At 42.7% G+C, this 15,148-nt stretch overlaps 2 protein-coding genes across 2 annotated transcripts; both read right to left on the bottom strand.

Annotated features, from left to right (window-relative positions):
* Window positions 1-5,480: 5,480 nt before the first annotated feature.
* Window positions 5,481-11,462, bottom strand: LOC139783857 (uncharacterized). The gene is made up of 2 exons (XM_071723015.1): window positions 10,872-11,462; window positions 5,481-10,424 (listed from the first exon to the last, which is right to left on the bottom strand). The coding sequence occupies exon 2, from the start codon at window positions 9,074-9,076 to the stop codon at window positions 7,430-7,432; it is 1,647 nt and encodes a 548-aa protein (XP_071579116.1). The 5' UTR covers window positions 9,077-10,424; window positions 10,872-11,462; the 3' UTR covers window positions 5,481-7,429.
* LOC139783859 (uncharacterized) lies at window positions 6,044-7,336 on the bottom strand. Its single transcript, XM_071723016.1, has one exon. It carries the CDS (start codon window positions 7,334-7,336, stop codon window positions 6,044-6,046), a length of 1,293 nt encoding a protein of 430 aa, XP_071579117.1.
* Window positions 11,463-15,148: the final 3,686 nt, after the last annotated feature.

Genomic DNA, 15,148 nt, shown 5'->3' with positions numbered 1-15,148 from the left:
AGAAGTTAATGTCTAATTAATAAGAGATCGCATTTTGTTGTTACGTAACGTAAAGCGATATTACTAATTATTCGTCAAATGCGCTTGTTTGATATATTATATTATCCAAATCACAACAGTTGCTGGTGTTACATGTCATATGGCTTCCAGATTTCGCAAGGCATCCTAGATCCTTGTTGTCCGCTATGAGTAAATCTATATATTTACACACAAAGTAATTTAAAATTGAAAGAGTACGAATGTCATTAGAATTACAATGATATTGCTCTCATGTATATTATTTGATTATTAAACCAAAACTGTGACTTATATTATTTATCTTTCTTAAAATGGAATATCTATAGAATTATACTATTTAGATTCCATAATACCTGCGCAGTTACTCGTTTATGAAAGTATTTATACCGATTACTGAATATGTAGATAATATATAAATAACAGTATATCTGAGTTAACAGAAATTGATATAAAATTGTTTAGAATTGTTATAATTTTATTTAACTCAAGTAGTTATAATAATTTATAAAATGATACGTTAAATATTGTATTCAAATTTATATAATTTGTTATTTTTAAATGTATTTTATATGTGTGTTTATTTCAGCTATACGCCAAGAAAGGACTTGGTTTACAATTCCACTTAACTCACACATCCATCCACACACCAAACAACATTCTTCTTTACAAACAAGCCGCAATACATTATTATTTACATTATTATTATTTACAACCGTTATCTTTTTTGTAGTATTCCTCTCTCCTTTTCCATAATCTATTTAGCACCTTTCCTTTTTCCATTCTAAATTTGTCATCGCATATATTCTCTAATCGTTCTTCGTTATTCCTACCTAAATTCTCAAACCATATACTTGTGATGTTGCACTCGCTTATATAATGCTCTAAATTGTCCCTACCTGACTTGCAGAATCTACACTTCGTATCTTCTTCGTCAAGCCAGTATTTATTTGCGTCCTCGAAATTGCCGCACCTTAATTTTACCATCGCTCTAATCTCGTCTCCTGTTTTTACTTTATCCAAGTTCGCTTTTAATAAATAACTCGGTGTTTTGTTGCTCGCCTCTATCACTTTGTACCTTGTATTATACCTTGCCTCTACTATTTTACTGTTTATTATTTGCCCTTGAATATCCTGTTCCCTTATTCTTACTAAGCCTTCAGTATTTTTACCTTCATAATTTAATTCTTTTATTACTTCAGAGCTCCAACCATTGTTATTATAAAACCTTTCTCGTTCCAAATTATATAAATCCTTTTTCTTTTTATCCCTTGTGTCCTTTTCATCCCAACATGCGTTTACTAAACTTCCATCTTTTTTCTCTCTGCTTCTTTTCTCGAACCTCATGGCTCTTATACCCCAACAGATTTTAAGTTTCTCTAATCCTAGTTCCCTTAGTATTACATACCTCGGTGTGCAAAAATCTAGTCTAAATGTCCATCTTACACAATCCAACATGACTTTCTCCAACTCCTTTTTTTCACTCCACCCCCATATCTCTGCTCCGTATTCCATCACACTTTTCACTAGGTACTTAAAAAGCGTCCATCTCCTACTAAAATCATCTTTACATAATCTTTCTCCTAAACCCCAGACCCTATTTGCAGCGATCCTTCCTTTTCTTTTCAGCTCTTTTATATGATCGATATAATTACCTTTCCTATTAAACGTGAAACCCAGATATTTAAACATTTCTACTTCCTCTATTATTTTTTCGCCCCATTTCCATGTCATTCTGCCTCTTTTACCTTTACTATTAAATACCAACACTTTAGTTTTTTCTGTATTTAATTCTAGTTTCCTTTCTTTTAAAAATCTTTTTAACATGCTCATCATATCTAGTAAAGCCTCTCTATTTTTCGCTACCAAAACCATATCATCCGCGTATGCTAATGACCACACTCTCACTCCTCCAAGCTCCACTCCTCCTATGCCACGCTTTTCTAAAACTTTATCAATGTCCGCATTGTATAAATTGAACAGGGCGGAACTTATCACACAGCCCTGCCCCCCTTACACCTTTCTTCGTCTTGAAGCACCTTGTGAACCCATCCCTCGTTCGTATTGTCACCTCCGTCTTTTTGTAAATTTCTTTTATCCTGTTTATTAAACTGCGATCTACTCCTTTCTCTTCCATTATCTTCCATAAAATTCCTCTGTCAACGTTGTCGAACGCTGCTCTTAGATCCACAAATATTGCGAAAATCTTGTCTTTCCCAATTGCCATACCTTTCTCCTTTTCCCTTTGCATTATATGGTTCAAGATAAATATGTTATCCATCGTAGACCTCCCTTTCCTAAAGCCGGCTTGGCTGTCAGGTATCATCCCTTTCATCTCCATTATTTCCTCCAATCTGTTCCTTAGAATTTCCGCATATACCTTGTATGCAGTGCACAGCAGAGAGATCCCTCTATAGTTGTCTGTTCTCTCCTTATCCCCCCTTTTATATAGGGGGACAACTATACTTGTTCGTCATTCGGTCGGAATTTTACCTTCCTTCCAAATGAGCTTCAACAGATCAGTTAGAGCCCTTCTCACCGCTGCGCCACCATACAGCCATGCTTCCATTGGGATTCCATCGACACCTGCAGCTTTGCCTAACTTCATGTTCCTGACTGCCCTCACTATCTCCTCTTCTTGCAACTCCATTTCTATATCTTGAACCTGTTCCTCATTTCTTTCTTCTGTTCCCATGTCACGCACCTCCAACGCCTCATCCCTTCCCTCCATCTCGGACCCACCTAACAACTCCATGAAGTAACTTCTCCAGTTCTCTTTCGGAATATTATTCTCTTTCCATTCTTTCTTCTTTCTTTGACTGTTTATGTAATTCCAAATTTTCTTTTCGTCCTTCAGTTTTCTTAATTCCTCTTCTTCCCTGTCTCTCTTCTCCATCCTTTTCTTCTCTAACCACCCCTTCAGGCCTTTCTTACCTTCCAGATAGTCTTCCTTACTTCCCTTTCCACTTCTCCATCTTCTGTACTTTCTTTTCACCTCCCTCTTTTTTCTGGTACAACTCCTATCCCACCAATCTTTGTGCCCTATTTTCCTTCTCTTCTTTATCTTGATTTCCTTATAAACTAAGGCTCCAAGGATCCAGTTTTTGATTTTCTCCCATTTCCTATCCACCGACTCTATTTCCTGGTCCTCGTTTACATTCCATGCCTCCGTCCTCTCCCTGTATAATTTCCTTGCCTCTTCGTTCCAACATATGATCTTCTTTGACATATTCTGTTCCTCTTCTTCCTCTTCTGTCCACCCCTCCATTTGTCTCGTATTCTCCTCTTCCTCCAGTAACAAGGTCAGAGGCAAATGATCCGAGTCCACCCTGTCCCCTATTCTAAATTCCAACACTCGCTCTTGCGCACTATCGTTTACAATTGCATAATCAATTACCGAGCACCCTCTCGCACCCACATACGTATATTCCCCATCCCAATCCCCCTCTGTACATCCATTCAAAAAATACCATCCTTTTTCATTTATCATATCCACAAAACTTCTACCCCCATCTCCTATGACTTTATCTTTACTCTCCTTTTCAAAGTCACACTCCTCGTCCCTACAACCTCCTAAGTTTCCTATTCTAATATTAAAATCGCCTCCTATAATAATATCCTCTCCTTCGCATCCTTCGCATTGCTCTGTTATTTTCGCCATTATCTCTTCAACATCTTTCTTTGCTCCTACATTATATACTGTAAAAATATTTAGACCTTTATCCTCTTTTACTATTCTCGTTCGCGCAATTCTTTCTGTAATCAATACACTTTCATAATTCTCCACTTCCACCACCCAGTCTTTTCTAATACCTATTAGTAAACCTCCCTTCGCCCTACCCTTCTTCCTTTCCCTTACCGCGTTAATGTTTTTCCAGTTGTGCGTTTCCGGCAGTCTACCCTTAATTCTATCCCATCCCTTTTCCTCTAACCATGTTTCACATAGCCCTATAAAATCGAAACCTACTATGTAATTCCAGAAATCTTTGTCCTGCCTCTCAATACCCGCAACATTCCAAAAAATTATCTTTCGCCTATTTTCATTCTTCTGTTGCTTCGCTTTTCCGACCTCCTTTCGTGTTGTTTGCCTGTTGTCCTCTTGAATGCCATAACTTGCTGGTACTCTTCTCCTAACGTGGCAGCCATCTAAAAATTTTCCTTTTCTATTAGCTTATTTTCTACCTCGCTCCATACGTACTTCCTACCTTGCACCTCTAGCTTCCTATAATCTATTTTCACCAATTTTCCTTCTGTTTTCTCTTTTCATGCCCTTTCTTTTATCCGTCTTTGCACTTCTCTGTCCTCAAAGGTCAGGTCGTGATCAATGAAAATTTTCTTACTTCCCAGCTTCTTCTTCTCCTTCATGATGTTATCCTTCGATTCCCAGCAGTCCATTTCAACTATTACTATCTCTCTTCCTACCCTGCCTGTTGACCGCATCTTCTTTACTCCCGCTTTTGCACCGAACTCCCTCTCGAGAAACGTCTCCGCTGTGTCCATTAAGCTCTTGTTTTCCTCTTTATGTAATCCTCTGATCACTAGATTATTTTTCTTTTCCTTCCTTTCCTTCATATTTCTTTCTCTCTTCCTAATCATCTCCGCCACCTTTTCCACAATCGCCTCCATTTTGCCGCCGGTCGCCTCATCCGTTGTGTTTTCACTCCTTCGTTCGATCATCGATAGTCTCTCTTCTATCTTATCCATCCTTTTCGCTACCTTTTCTTCTTTTTTCCTCCAACCCTCTTCTAAGACGTTCATCCTCTCTCTCATCTCTCTCATCTCGTCCCTCATGTCCCTCATCTCGTCTCTAATCTCTCTCAAGATTGCTAATAGCAAACCGTCCTCTTCATCCTTCTTTGTTGCTGACAGAACTACCTCTTCTCTCTTCTCACCTACAACGCCGACTCCTTCCTTCGATTTGCCCATTCCTGGTGGCGTTCTCACAGTCTTGTTATCTCTCTTGAAAATTTCCTTCGCACGTTGTTCGTTTTCCTCTCTTTTCCTCTTAAGAAGAAGAGAAGCTTTCGCTAACTCGCATGCCGTGCTGTTATCACTCGTCATAAACTCCAGTATGCTGACCGAGCTCGATCTTTCTCTCATCCTTTGTAAGTCTTCCTTTTCCTCTTTTTTCTTCTTTTGGTGTGGCAAAAATTTCTTTACTCGTTGCTGCTTTCTCGCTCTCGTCTGCTTCTCCCTCCATCCTGTATGTACGTCCCACGTTCACGCTCACCTTCTAGTCGATCTCCTTAACCGCTGCCTCTATGCCTAGACTGTTCCGTCTAGTGACGCTACCTACTCTATGCGTGACGCAAATCTCGCTCCCTTTTGGAACGCACCGCGTTATTTTCCCGCCTTCTCTCACCTAACCTCTCCCTCTCTCTACAACATTTAGCGCTCTTTTCCTTCTGTTCGCGAAATCGCTGATTAATCCCGGCGATGGTAGCGGGATGAGAAGGACGCGCGTGGAGGGTGTTAACGAATTATTCCTTTATTTTTTGTGTAACTCAGACCACAGTCTGAGCCGTCTTTAATGAAATATGTACAGTCTGACCTGAGAAACGATGAGCGGTGTATAATGAGAAGTCTTTTGATGCGCGAGGCAATTGTATAAATTGCCTCGCTCGTGGTGATTCGCCCGTGAGCCGTTGAGACACGTGGCGGTCGGCACTCGCGCACGTGTGAGCCTGAGTCGTCGTGTTGATGTACCAGAGCTGGTGAGCGGTCTCTTCACACGTTAGTAAAGCTTCTCGGCAGCTTCAATCACTGCGAGCGGCACGGTATGCAGTTCTACGAACGAAACTCACAGAGCACACGTCGTACGTACGATCACAACGCGGACATGTTTCTCTCTGGCGCGAGGGAGAAGCTCGCGATGATCGCGCCCGTGCTTGCGCAAGCTGCCGCTTCGATCCGGCCGTTCGATACCCGATCGATGCTGCCATCTGATGAGATGGCGCAACGCGAGCGTAATCCCGAACATTCCGCCCGCCATCAGCAACCTTGTTGATGATTCCTTACTCGTGATCCTTTATCCTGATGAAATGGGTAATATGGCAAGCTTGGCAATTGGCCGGGTAAGCATCGTGGTGGCCGTCTTGAGGGTAACCACCCTAGTAAGTCTATCCTTTCCGGGGTGCAAAGCCGTTACTCTGGCGAGTGGCCATTTGCACGGTGGAGAGCGTTCGTCGGTGATCAGCACGATAGAACCCACCTTGATGTTGTTGTTAGGATGATGCCACTTGGATATCGCCTGCTGGCGTTGCAGATAATGCGCCGACCATTGCGCCCAAAATTGTTGAACATGCTGCTGGATGAGCTGCCACCGAGATAGTCGCGAGGTTGCCAGGTCGATCAGAGATGGCTCGGGTATGGTAGTGAGTGGACCTCCAATGAGAAAGTGACCTGGGGTGAGCGCTGAGACGTCTTCAGGGTCGTCGCTCAACGGTTCCAAAGGCCTTGAGTTGAGAATGGCTTCGATTTGCGTAAGCAACGTTGTTAGTTCTTCCGTCGTGAGTAGAGTCTCCCCGATGGTCCGTCTCAAATGAAACTTCACGGACTTTACAACCGCCTCCCACTTGCCCCCCATGTGTGGAGCACCTGGTGGGTTGAACTCCCATCTTATGCCGTCAAGTTGCAACACTTGAGCAATCCGTTGATGTTCTTGAGCGTCTTGGACGAACATTTTCTTGAGCGCGGCGTCTGCTCCAATGAAAGTTGTCCCGCAGTCCGAGTACATGGTCTGAGCAATTCCCCTTCTCGCAGCAAATCTTCGGAAGGCTGCTATGAATACTTCTGATGAGTAGTCACTGACTACTTCGAGGTGAATTGCGGAGGTGGAAAAGCAGACGAACACACAGATCCATCCCTTGTATGTTTTTGCACCTCGTCCCTTCCATGTCTTGATGGTGAGCGGTCCGGCATAGTCGACTCCTGTATGAGCAAACGGACGTGACGGCGTAACCCGAGAGAGAGGTAGTTGGCCCATCAGTTGATGAGCACGGATCCCCCTCTGCCGAGCACACACGACACACCGTAAGATATGAGACTTCACCGGAGCCCGTCCGCCGATGATCCAATATTGTTGCCTGACATGAGCCAATGTCAGCTGTGTTCCTCCATGTAGAGTACGCAAATGGGCGTGGGCGATGATTAAAGTTGAGAACCGTGAGTGGCGAGGTAAAATCGCCTGATGTTTGTTGTCTTGAGCTAGTGCTGATTGGTTGAGGCGGCCGCCAACTCGGATAACCCCTTGAGCGTCTATGTACGCAGTCAATCGACTGAATGCGTGAGTAGGTGGTAGTCTCGAATTGGCCGTTAGCATCTTGATCTCATGCGTGAAGTATGCCGCTTGAGTAGCCTTGATCCAGAATAGTCTGGCCTTCTCCAAAGCTGAGTGCAAGTCCAGTGACTTGGCTCAGCGCTTTCTCAAGAGAGAGATAAACCTGAAACAGAGAGCTGTTACTTTCAATAATTTATTGAGGGTTGAGTACCTATATATGAGGTCCCAGTGGTATTCCGACTGAGATGCCGCTGCATGTAGCGCAATGCCAGGACGGGCCTCACTGCAGCTCAACTCGTCCGACAGCGCGGGTTGTGATGGCCATGCTTCAGGTGTGAGTATCCACGGTGGTCCCGTCCACCATAATGAGTGGCTTTGAAGTTGAGAAGTAGTCAATCCTCGTGATGCGCAATCGGCTGGATTGGATGTACCAGGTACGTATCTCCAGTGTGCCTTTGCAGTGAGATCTTGAATCTGAGAAACTCGGTTTCTCACAAAATCCTTCCAGCGCGATGCATGAGATTTGATCCACGTGAGTGTCACAATAGAGTCCGTCCACAGGTGAATTGCTGTAACGTTCAACTTCAAGGTGGCTTGAACGTATCGCATGAGCCTTGAGAGCAGCAGTGCTGCGGAGAGTTCAAGTCTCGGGATGGTGAGCCGTTTGAGCGGTGCTACCTTAGTTTTGGAGCACACCAATAAAATCGTGGCGCCGTTTGAGCTGCGGACGGTGATATATACGACTGCAGCCATTGCTAGTTGAGAAGCATCAGAAAAGCCGTGAAATTCCACTGACGAGGTACTCCATGTGTTATACCATCGAGGTATTGAGATTCTGCTTAAGCTGGTGAGTTCTTTTCTGATGGTGAGCCACCGTGATGAGAGCTGGGATGGCAGTGGTTCATCCCATCGGAGCTTATGAAGCCACAGCTCCTGCAAGAGCATCTTCGCCTTGATCACTACTGGTGATGCAAAGCCTAGTGGATCGAATATCTGAGCCACTTCAGACAAAACGAGGCGTTTGGTGAACTGATTGGTGTGCGATGAGATCCTTGTTGAGAATGTGAATGAATCTTCGTGGGGAAGCCAGTTTAATCCGAGGATTTTGGTTGTGCAATCGTCAAATGCAATTTGTGAGCCCTGTTCCTTTTCTGCTTGAACCGCAGTGAGCACATCTTGATGAGTCGCGTGCCACTTTGATAATGGAAAACCGCCCGCCATGCACAAATTCTTCAGTTGCACTGCAATTTCCTTTACCTGCTGAACTGTGTCGGCGCCTCCAAACGTGTCGTCAACATATTGACCCTCAGTGAGTGGCGGCACTGCAAGGGGAAACTTATGGCCTTCATCCTTCACCAGTTGCAGCAGTGTTCGCACTGCTAAGAACGGGGCACCCTTGGTACCATACGTGACCGTTGTTAGATAATTTTCCACTTCCTTGAGTTGTTTGTCTATCCAGAGAACCCGTTGTAAATTCCAGTCATCCTTATGTACGTTGATTTGCCTGTACATTTTGGTGATGTCAGTTGCCACTAAATGCCGAAACTGTCGAATCCAGAGCAAAACGTCTGTGACGTCTAAATGCAACTTGGCTCCCGTATACATGATATCATTGAGTGAGCGGCCGGATGTAGATGCACTCGAGCCATTAAACACCACACGTAATTTTGTGGTTGCACTGTCTGGTTTGAGCACGCCGTGATGTGGCAAGTAATATTGCGCGTGCTGGCTGGAAACGGGTGCGGCCTCCGTCATGTGATTGAGCTCTCGATATTCTGTCATGAACTGATGATACAGGCGTCGATAGTTGTCATCTCGTGCGAATCTTCTTAGTAGGCCCTGCAGGCATCGATGCGCAGTGTGTTACGAATCCCCAAGAGTATCAGGTGATGATTTTAACGGAAGTCGAACCGTGTATCGACCTGTTGAGTCCCGCGAAACAGTGCTCTTGTAATATTCTTTACATCTTTGCTCGTCAGGCGTAAGATCATGAGTATTACTTGCAGGCACTTCTTCTTGTGTCCAGAATTTCGCCAGCAACTCGTCGAGAGCATCTTCTCTCTCCTGAATCGAGGCATGGTGCACTGCAGCAGATGCCGATGATGATGTGTCGACAGGTCCGAGAACGAGCCATCCAAAAATTGAGAGCTGCGCAATTGGCATCAATGGATCTTGTTTGATGATGTTGGGCTTGATGATCTGCCCATATGAGTCAGCTCCAATGATGATATCCACTGGCCGTGGTGTGAGGAAATCTGGATCGGCCAAGGTTAACTTGGTGAGATGCGGCCATTTCTGTGGTGCGGCGTTGAATGATGGCAAGATGTTGGTTAACGTCTGCAGAATGTGAGCTTGAATGATGACGTCTGATCTTGAGTGAAGTGAGCGGAGCTGGAGTGAGGCAACTCCTCGAGTTTGAGTTGACTTTTCGCCCCCAATTCCAGTAATGATGATGACAGAATGATGACGAGGAATGTTGAGCTGACGAATGAGTGATTCAGAAACAAAGGTGAGTTCTGAACCTGAATCGATTAGAAGCCGTACGCGCTGAGTAGTAACAAATGAATTTATCTGAGCCAGGGCCGTAGCTAATAATGTTGAGTGTGATGAGCGGGCCAAAGAGGAGTGAGCGACGATTGCACCATCTTCCTATTGAGCTGACGCAGCTGAGCTGGTGCTCGGCTTCGCTGATGAGTTCGCCTGATGAGCTTCATGCAGCATCGTGTGGTGTCGGTTGGTGCACTTCTTGCACCCCCGTGAGCTCTTACATGAGCGGACGTTGTGGCGGCCGAGGCAATTGAAACAGAGCCTCCGTGAGATGACGATGAGTTTCTGTCGTTCGACCGGTGAGAGATCCCTAAATTTGGTGCACGTCACAACGAAATGCGTGCCGTTGCAGCAGTCACACGGGTACACCGTGGAGCCGTCTGATGGTTCCGTGCGGGCCGGTTGAACTGCCGCATGTTGAGCTTCAACGTGAACTCCGCGGACAGCCGCACCGATGAGGCCTGACGCTCTGATATGCGCTTGTCGGCTGGCAGCTCGAGCAATGGCGAGGTCTTCCCACCCGTCCCGGTTTTGGCGGGATCCGTCATGATGAGCCGCCCCTGAGCTGTTCACGATGAGAAACCTGAGAAACGTCGAGACACGTGTAAGAAAATGCTGCACGAGACGAGAACGTTCGAGGAACGCGAGAGAAAAGCGCTATGCGAAGCGAGAGTCATGTATTGAGCACGTGATACTGTTTATGTGACACTCGCGAGGGCGCGTGAACACTTGTGTAACACTCGCGAGCGCGCGTGAGAATGTCTGTCTTTCACTCGCGAAAGCGCTATAATGTCTACGTGGCACATCGCGAAGGGCATGCCCTTTTCACGTGATCTGTGTCTGAGTTACACCATAAGTTCCACGCATCCGGCTCGAAGGACCAAATGTTCGCGAAATCGCTGATTAATCCCGGCGATGGTAGCGGGATGAGAAGGACGCGCGTGGAGGGTGTTAACGAATTATTCCTTTATTTTTTGTGTAACTCAGACCACAGTCTGAGCCGTCTTTAATGAAATATGTACAGTCTGACCTGAGAAACGATGAGCGGTGTATAATGAGAAGTCTTTTGATGCGCGAGGCAATTGTATAAATTGCCTCGCTCGTGGTGATTCGCCCGTGAGCCGTTGAGACACGTGGCGGTCGGCACTCGTGCACGTGTGAGCCTGAGTCGTCGTGTTGATGTACCAGAGCTGGTGAGCGGTCTCTTCACACGTTAGTAAAGCTTCTCGGCAGCTTCAATCACTGCGAGCGGCACGGTATGCAGTTCTACGAACGAAACTCACAGAGCACACGTCGTACGTACGATCACAACGCGGACATGTTTCTCTCTGGCGCGAGGGAGAAGCTCGCGATGATCGCGCCCGTGCTTGCGCAAGCTGCCGCGTCGATCCGGCCGTTCGATACCCGATCGATGCTGCCATCTGATGAGATGGCGCAACGCGAGCGTAATCCCGAACACCTTCACTAATTAATATTTCCCTGCTACTTCTATTATCCTATCCTAAATTTAAGATCTTCTTCCTACCTTTCTACCGGTTTAACGCCTACCTCGACTCCTGTTTCCCTCTAAACTTTCGCCTAATTTATCCGCAACTCTCACGCGCATGCACAACACACTCGCTCCACTAACCAAGTCTTGTTATTTTTAAATGTTAAATATGAAATTTTCTATAATGTTAGTTATACTAGAATATATAATAAAATATATTAATTACGGCTATTTTTCCGAAAACGTCCGTGCTGCGATTTAGGTGAAACTTTGTGAATATGTTCCTTTTAGATAAAAAAGACATATACCAAAAGGATTTTTCGCGACTCAAAAATTAAGCAACTTTTAAAATATTTTTGGTATATGTCTTTTTTATTTATCTAAAAGGAACCTATTTACAAAGTTTGACCTAAATTGGAGCACGGATGTTTTCGGAAGTTTTGCCTTAATTACTAAAGAAAAATACTAATATTTGTGACATTTACCTTTGCTGATCTTCTTGATTTTCAGAATCTCGCTCATGTCTATCATTATGAAAACTTGTGGACGCATAATTTTCTGCAGTTACAGGTTGTTGTATCGTTGCATCTACGTTATAATGACCAGTTCCTCCATCAGATTCAGAGTGCTCGTTTATATTACGACACTTAGCCTGATGAAATTTTAATTGATCTTCAAATTGCATTCTTCCATCAAATGTGTCAATAGACCAACTGCAATGTTTGCAGTTTGTTTTAAAATTTTCCGTGTCGACTATGAAGTGTTGCGATAGTCCGCTACACCTATTAATTTCTTGTCGCATTTTATCAATCATTTTTATATGTCTATTCAGATGACTCTGTAAATGACCCTTATAATATACACAAATATCTCTTCCACAAATTATGCAGTTTGCAATATAGGGGAGAATGGGGGAATGCCGGTCATCAGGCAATGCCGGTCACCTGTATTTTACATAATCCAACAGTTATATCAAACTTTTTTTGTCTCTATCCGTTTACATACATGATTATCGAGTAATTTATTATGCCGTGCCTATTAAACCAACATAAATTAATAAAAATCTGGTGATTCTTATTTTACGCCCTTTTTCTTATAAGAATCGATGTACTTTTAATAAGAATTTTGCGAAATTTTTAGTAGTTAAAATTACATCTAATCGTTATTTATGACTTTTTTGGTTCTTTTAGCTTCCATTTCGCCCATATTAAAACGATGGCATCGTATAAATATATTATTATTAATATAACAAATTCACTCGGTTTTTGGGGTAACGGTAGTCGCTCGCAAGGGGAAATTGCAGTCGTGGCGCACTTGTTAACCATCGGGCACATGCCTGCAAACGTCGAGTGACAGCGTAACGCCGGAATTTTAGGTTAAAATTTCAATTTTTCTGTTAATCATTAATTGTAATTATATTTTCAATTTAAGATGCCTCGTTGTAGACCAAGAAAAACCGAAAGAGGAAAATGGTCCTCAGACGAGCTCAGAGCAGCTATCGGGGCAATAAAAGCTGGAATTCCGCTGACCGCGGTTATCCAAGAAGCGACCGTAATTACCCCACACGTCGGACAATTGCGGTCAATTCAGAGATTTTTATAATCAATGCAGGTTTAATTATTTATTAGCTTACTTGACTTTTATGCTTCTACTTTCGAAGAATGATTGATGAAGTATCCGTCAACTATTCCATTTTAGTTCTAAAGACATTTCTTTTTCAGAAAATAAGAAATAATTCTTACTGACCGCCATTCCCCCATTCTCCCCTACTTCTGTTTGTGTGTGAAATATCGCCATGGCGAGCAATTTCGTCTTTCGTCTTTCCATATAAAGTTGCCTTCCGTGGTAAATATTTTATGTACATGGAACAAGTGTGCTTCTATAGATACTGCATTTCCATTAACAAGTTTCCGACAATAATAGCAATATATACCTTTTTGGGGGGGTAATTTATCGCAAACCTCCCAAATATTTTTAATATAAAGTATTTGAGCCATTATATCCGCACTATATCACGGAGAATGTCTTACTAAATGTGACATGGACTGACTACGCCAAGGAAAATATTCGAAACAACCGTTTGATGAAGGTTGAAGAGAAACATGCGAATCTTTCCTAAATGTAAATATTGTAGACACAAATAATAGTTAATAACATGAGCTATTTTGCTGTTTGACTCGGACGCGGCTATCTTCACGTGGGAAGGTATTTATGGTACTGTGTGTATGTACCGCATAGTATTATATATAGTATGATAAATGGCGTATAATTTGAATTTTGGTAATTTTAAGCCGTGTCGCTCTATTTCTAATTATTCGATCCCCGTTCAACGTTTAGATTGAGATTTATGTTTTATGCATTTTTGACAAACTGAAATAATATTAGTACCAGATTAAATAAAATTAAATTGTTATACATATAACACTACTACATTTACAGATGTAGCACGGACGCGCACCAAAATGATGATTTATCAGAAAATAAACGTGGCTACATAGTACCAATTTCGAAAATGGATGTACTGGCGATAGTGTACAGGTGCTTTCGAAATCGACGGTCCCACGAAAAAGGCCGGGATGGCCTCTCTCAGACTTCTCTCTGATATTACTTATTTCTCATTTATTTCATTTTCTTATTACTAAATATTGCTTATATTAAATAATAATATGAAATATTGATGAGGTATGATTTATAGGAGACTGCCGACTGGTATGCATTCGGCAACTTTCCCCTATTTTTGTCAGTGTAAGGGAGAGGGCAGCCAATCAGAACGCGCCATTTTAGGGGTAGCTTATTGGTAGAGAGAAGCCGGCAAAATCGACAAGAGGCGACCAATCAAATGACGTCATGTGATCACCCCGAAAATGGCGCGTTCTGATTGGCTGTAATAATGTCTTCATTTTATCAGAGGTATCATTATCTTTTAGGTTCTCGAAGAATACAGAACACAGATCAAGAGCAATGGAAGCCTTTAGAAGAATTGTTTCATATTTTGATGTATTTATACAAAAGAAATTGGATATCATTAAACAGCTACCTCTTGAAATATCCAACATGATTTTTGGCATGTTGGACAACCGATCTCTCCGGTCGGTTTCAACGGTGTCTGAAGCATGGGAAACGATATCTATGGAGGAACGTAGACGCAGGCTCCGCCTTGCGAAATTAAATGTAAAACCTGTAAAACGGCAACCTGTAAAATACAATAAAATTCTGACGTTCAAATTCAATGAACGAAACGGCAGGGCTGTTAAGGTAGATCCGAATCGATCTCGCCGATTACAAACACTCACCTCCTTTAGAGATAAGAGAAGTAATCTGCACTTTTAAATAGAAATGTAATGAAAATAAATGTATATGGCGTGTAGTAGCATTAGTAGTAATAAAGTAGTAGTAAATGGCGGATAGAAATATTGTAAGTTAATTCCTAACATCATCTAGATTTAAAAAGATACTCTGTAACTCTCGTTGGTTTTCAAGTCTGAGTTGTCAACCCGATGTTTTGCACTAGACCTATATGAAATCATCTTTTCACGAAGACCATCTATATAGATGGACCATAACCATAATTTAACCATAATTTAATCATGGACCGTAACAATAATTTAACCATATTCGACGCTGCGAGAATCTATGTATGTACTTGCTATAAAAGTTACGAATAATTTCTAACAGAATATGAAATTATACATATGTATATTTGTATATTTGTCGTTTATTACCGACATAAATTAAGTTTATACCATTCCTTTTTATAAAAATACAGATATTTGCCATACAGATAATAAAATGTTAATAAAATTTTTTCAATATTGTGT

The sequence above is a fragment of the Temnothorax nylanderi genome, unplaced genomic scaffold, assembly GCF_030848795.1.
Source record: "Temnothorax nylanderi isolate EJ_2023f unplaced genomic scaffold, tnyl_v1.0 TNYL_tig0551_pilon, whole genome shotgun sequence".
Lineage (NCBI taxonomy): Eukaryota > Metazoa > Arthropoda > Insecta > Hymenoptera > Formicidae > Temnothorax > Temnothorax nylanderi.
This window is presented reverse-complemented; position numbering and strand designations above follow the sequence as displayed.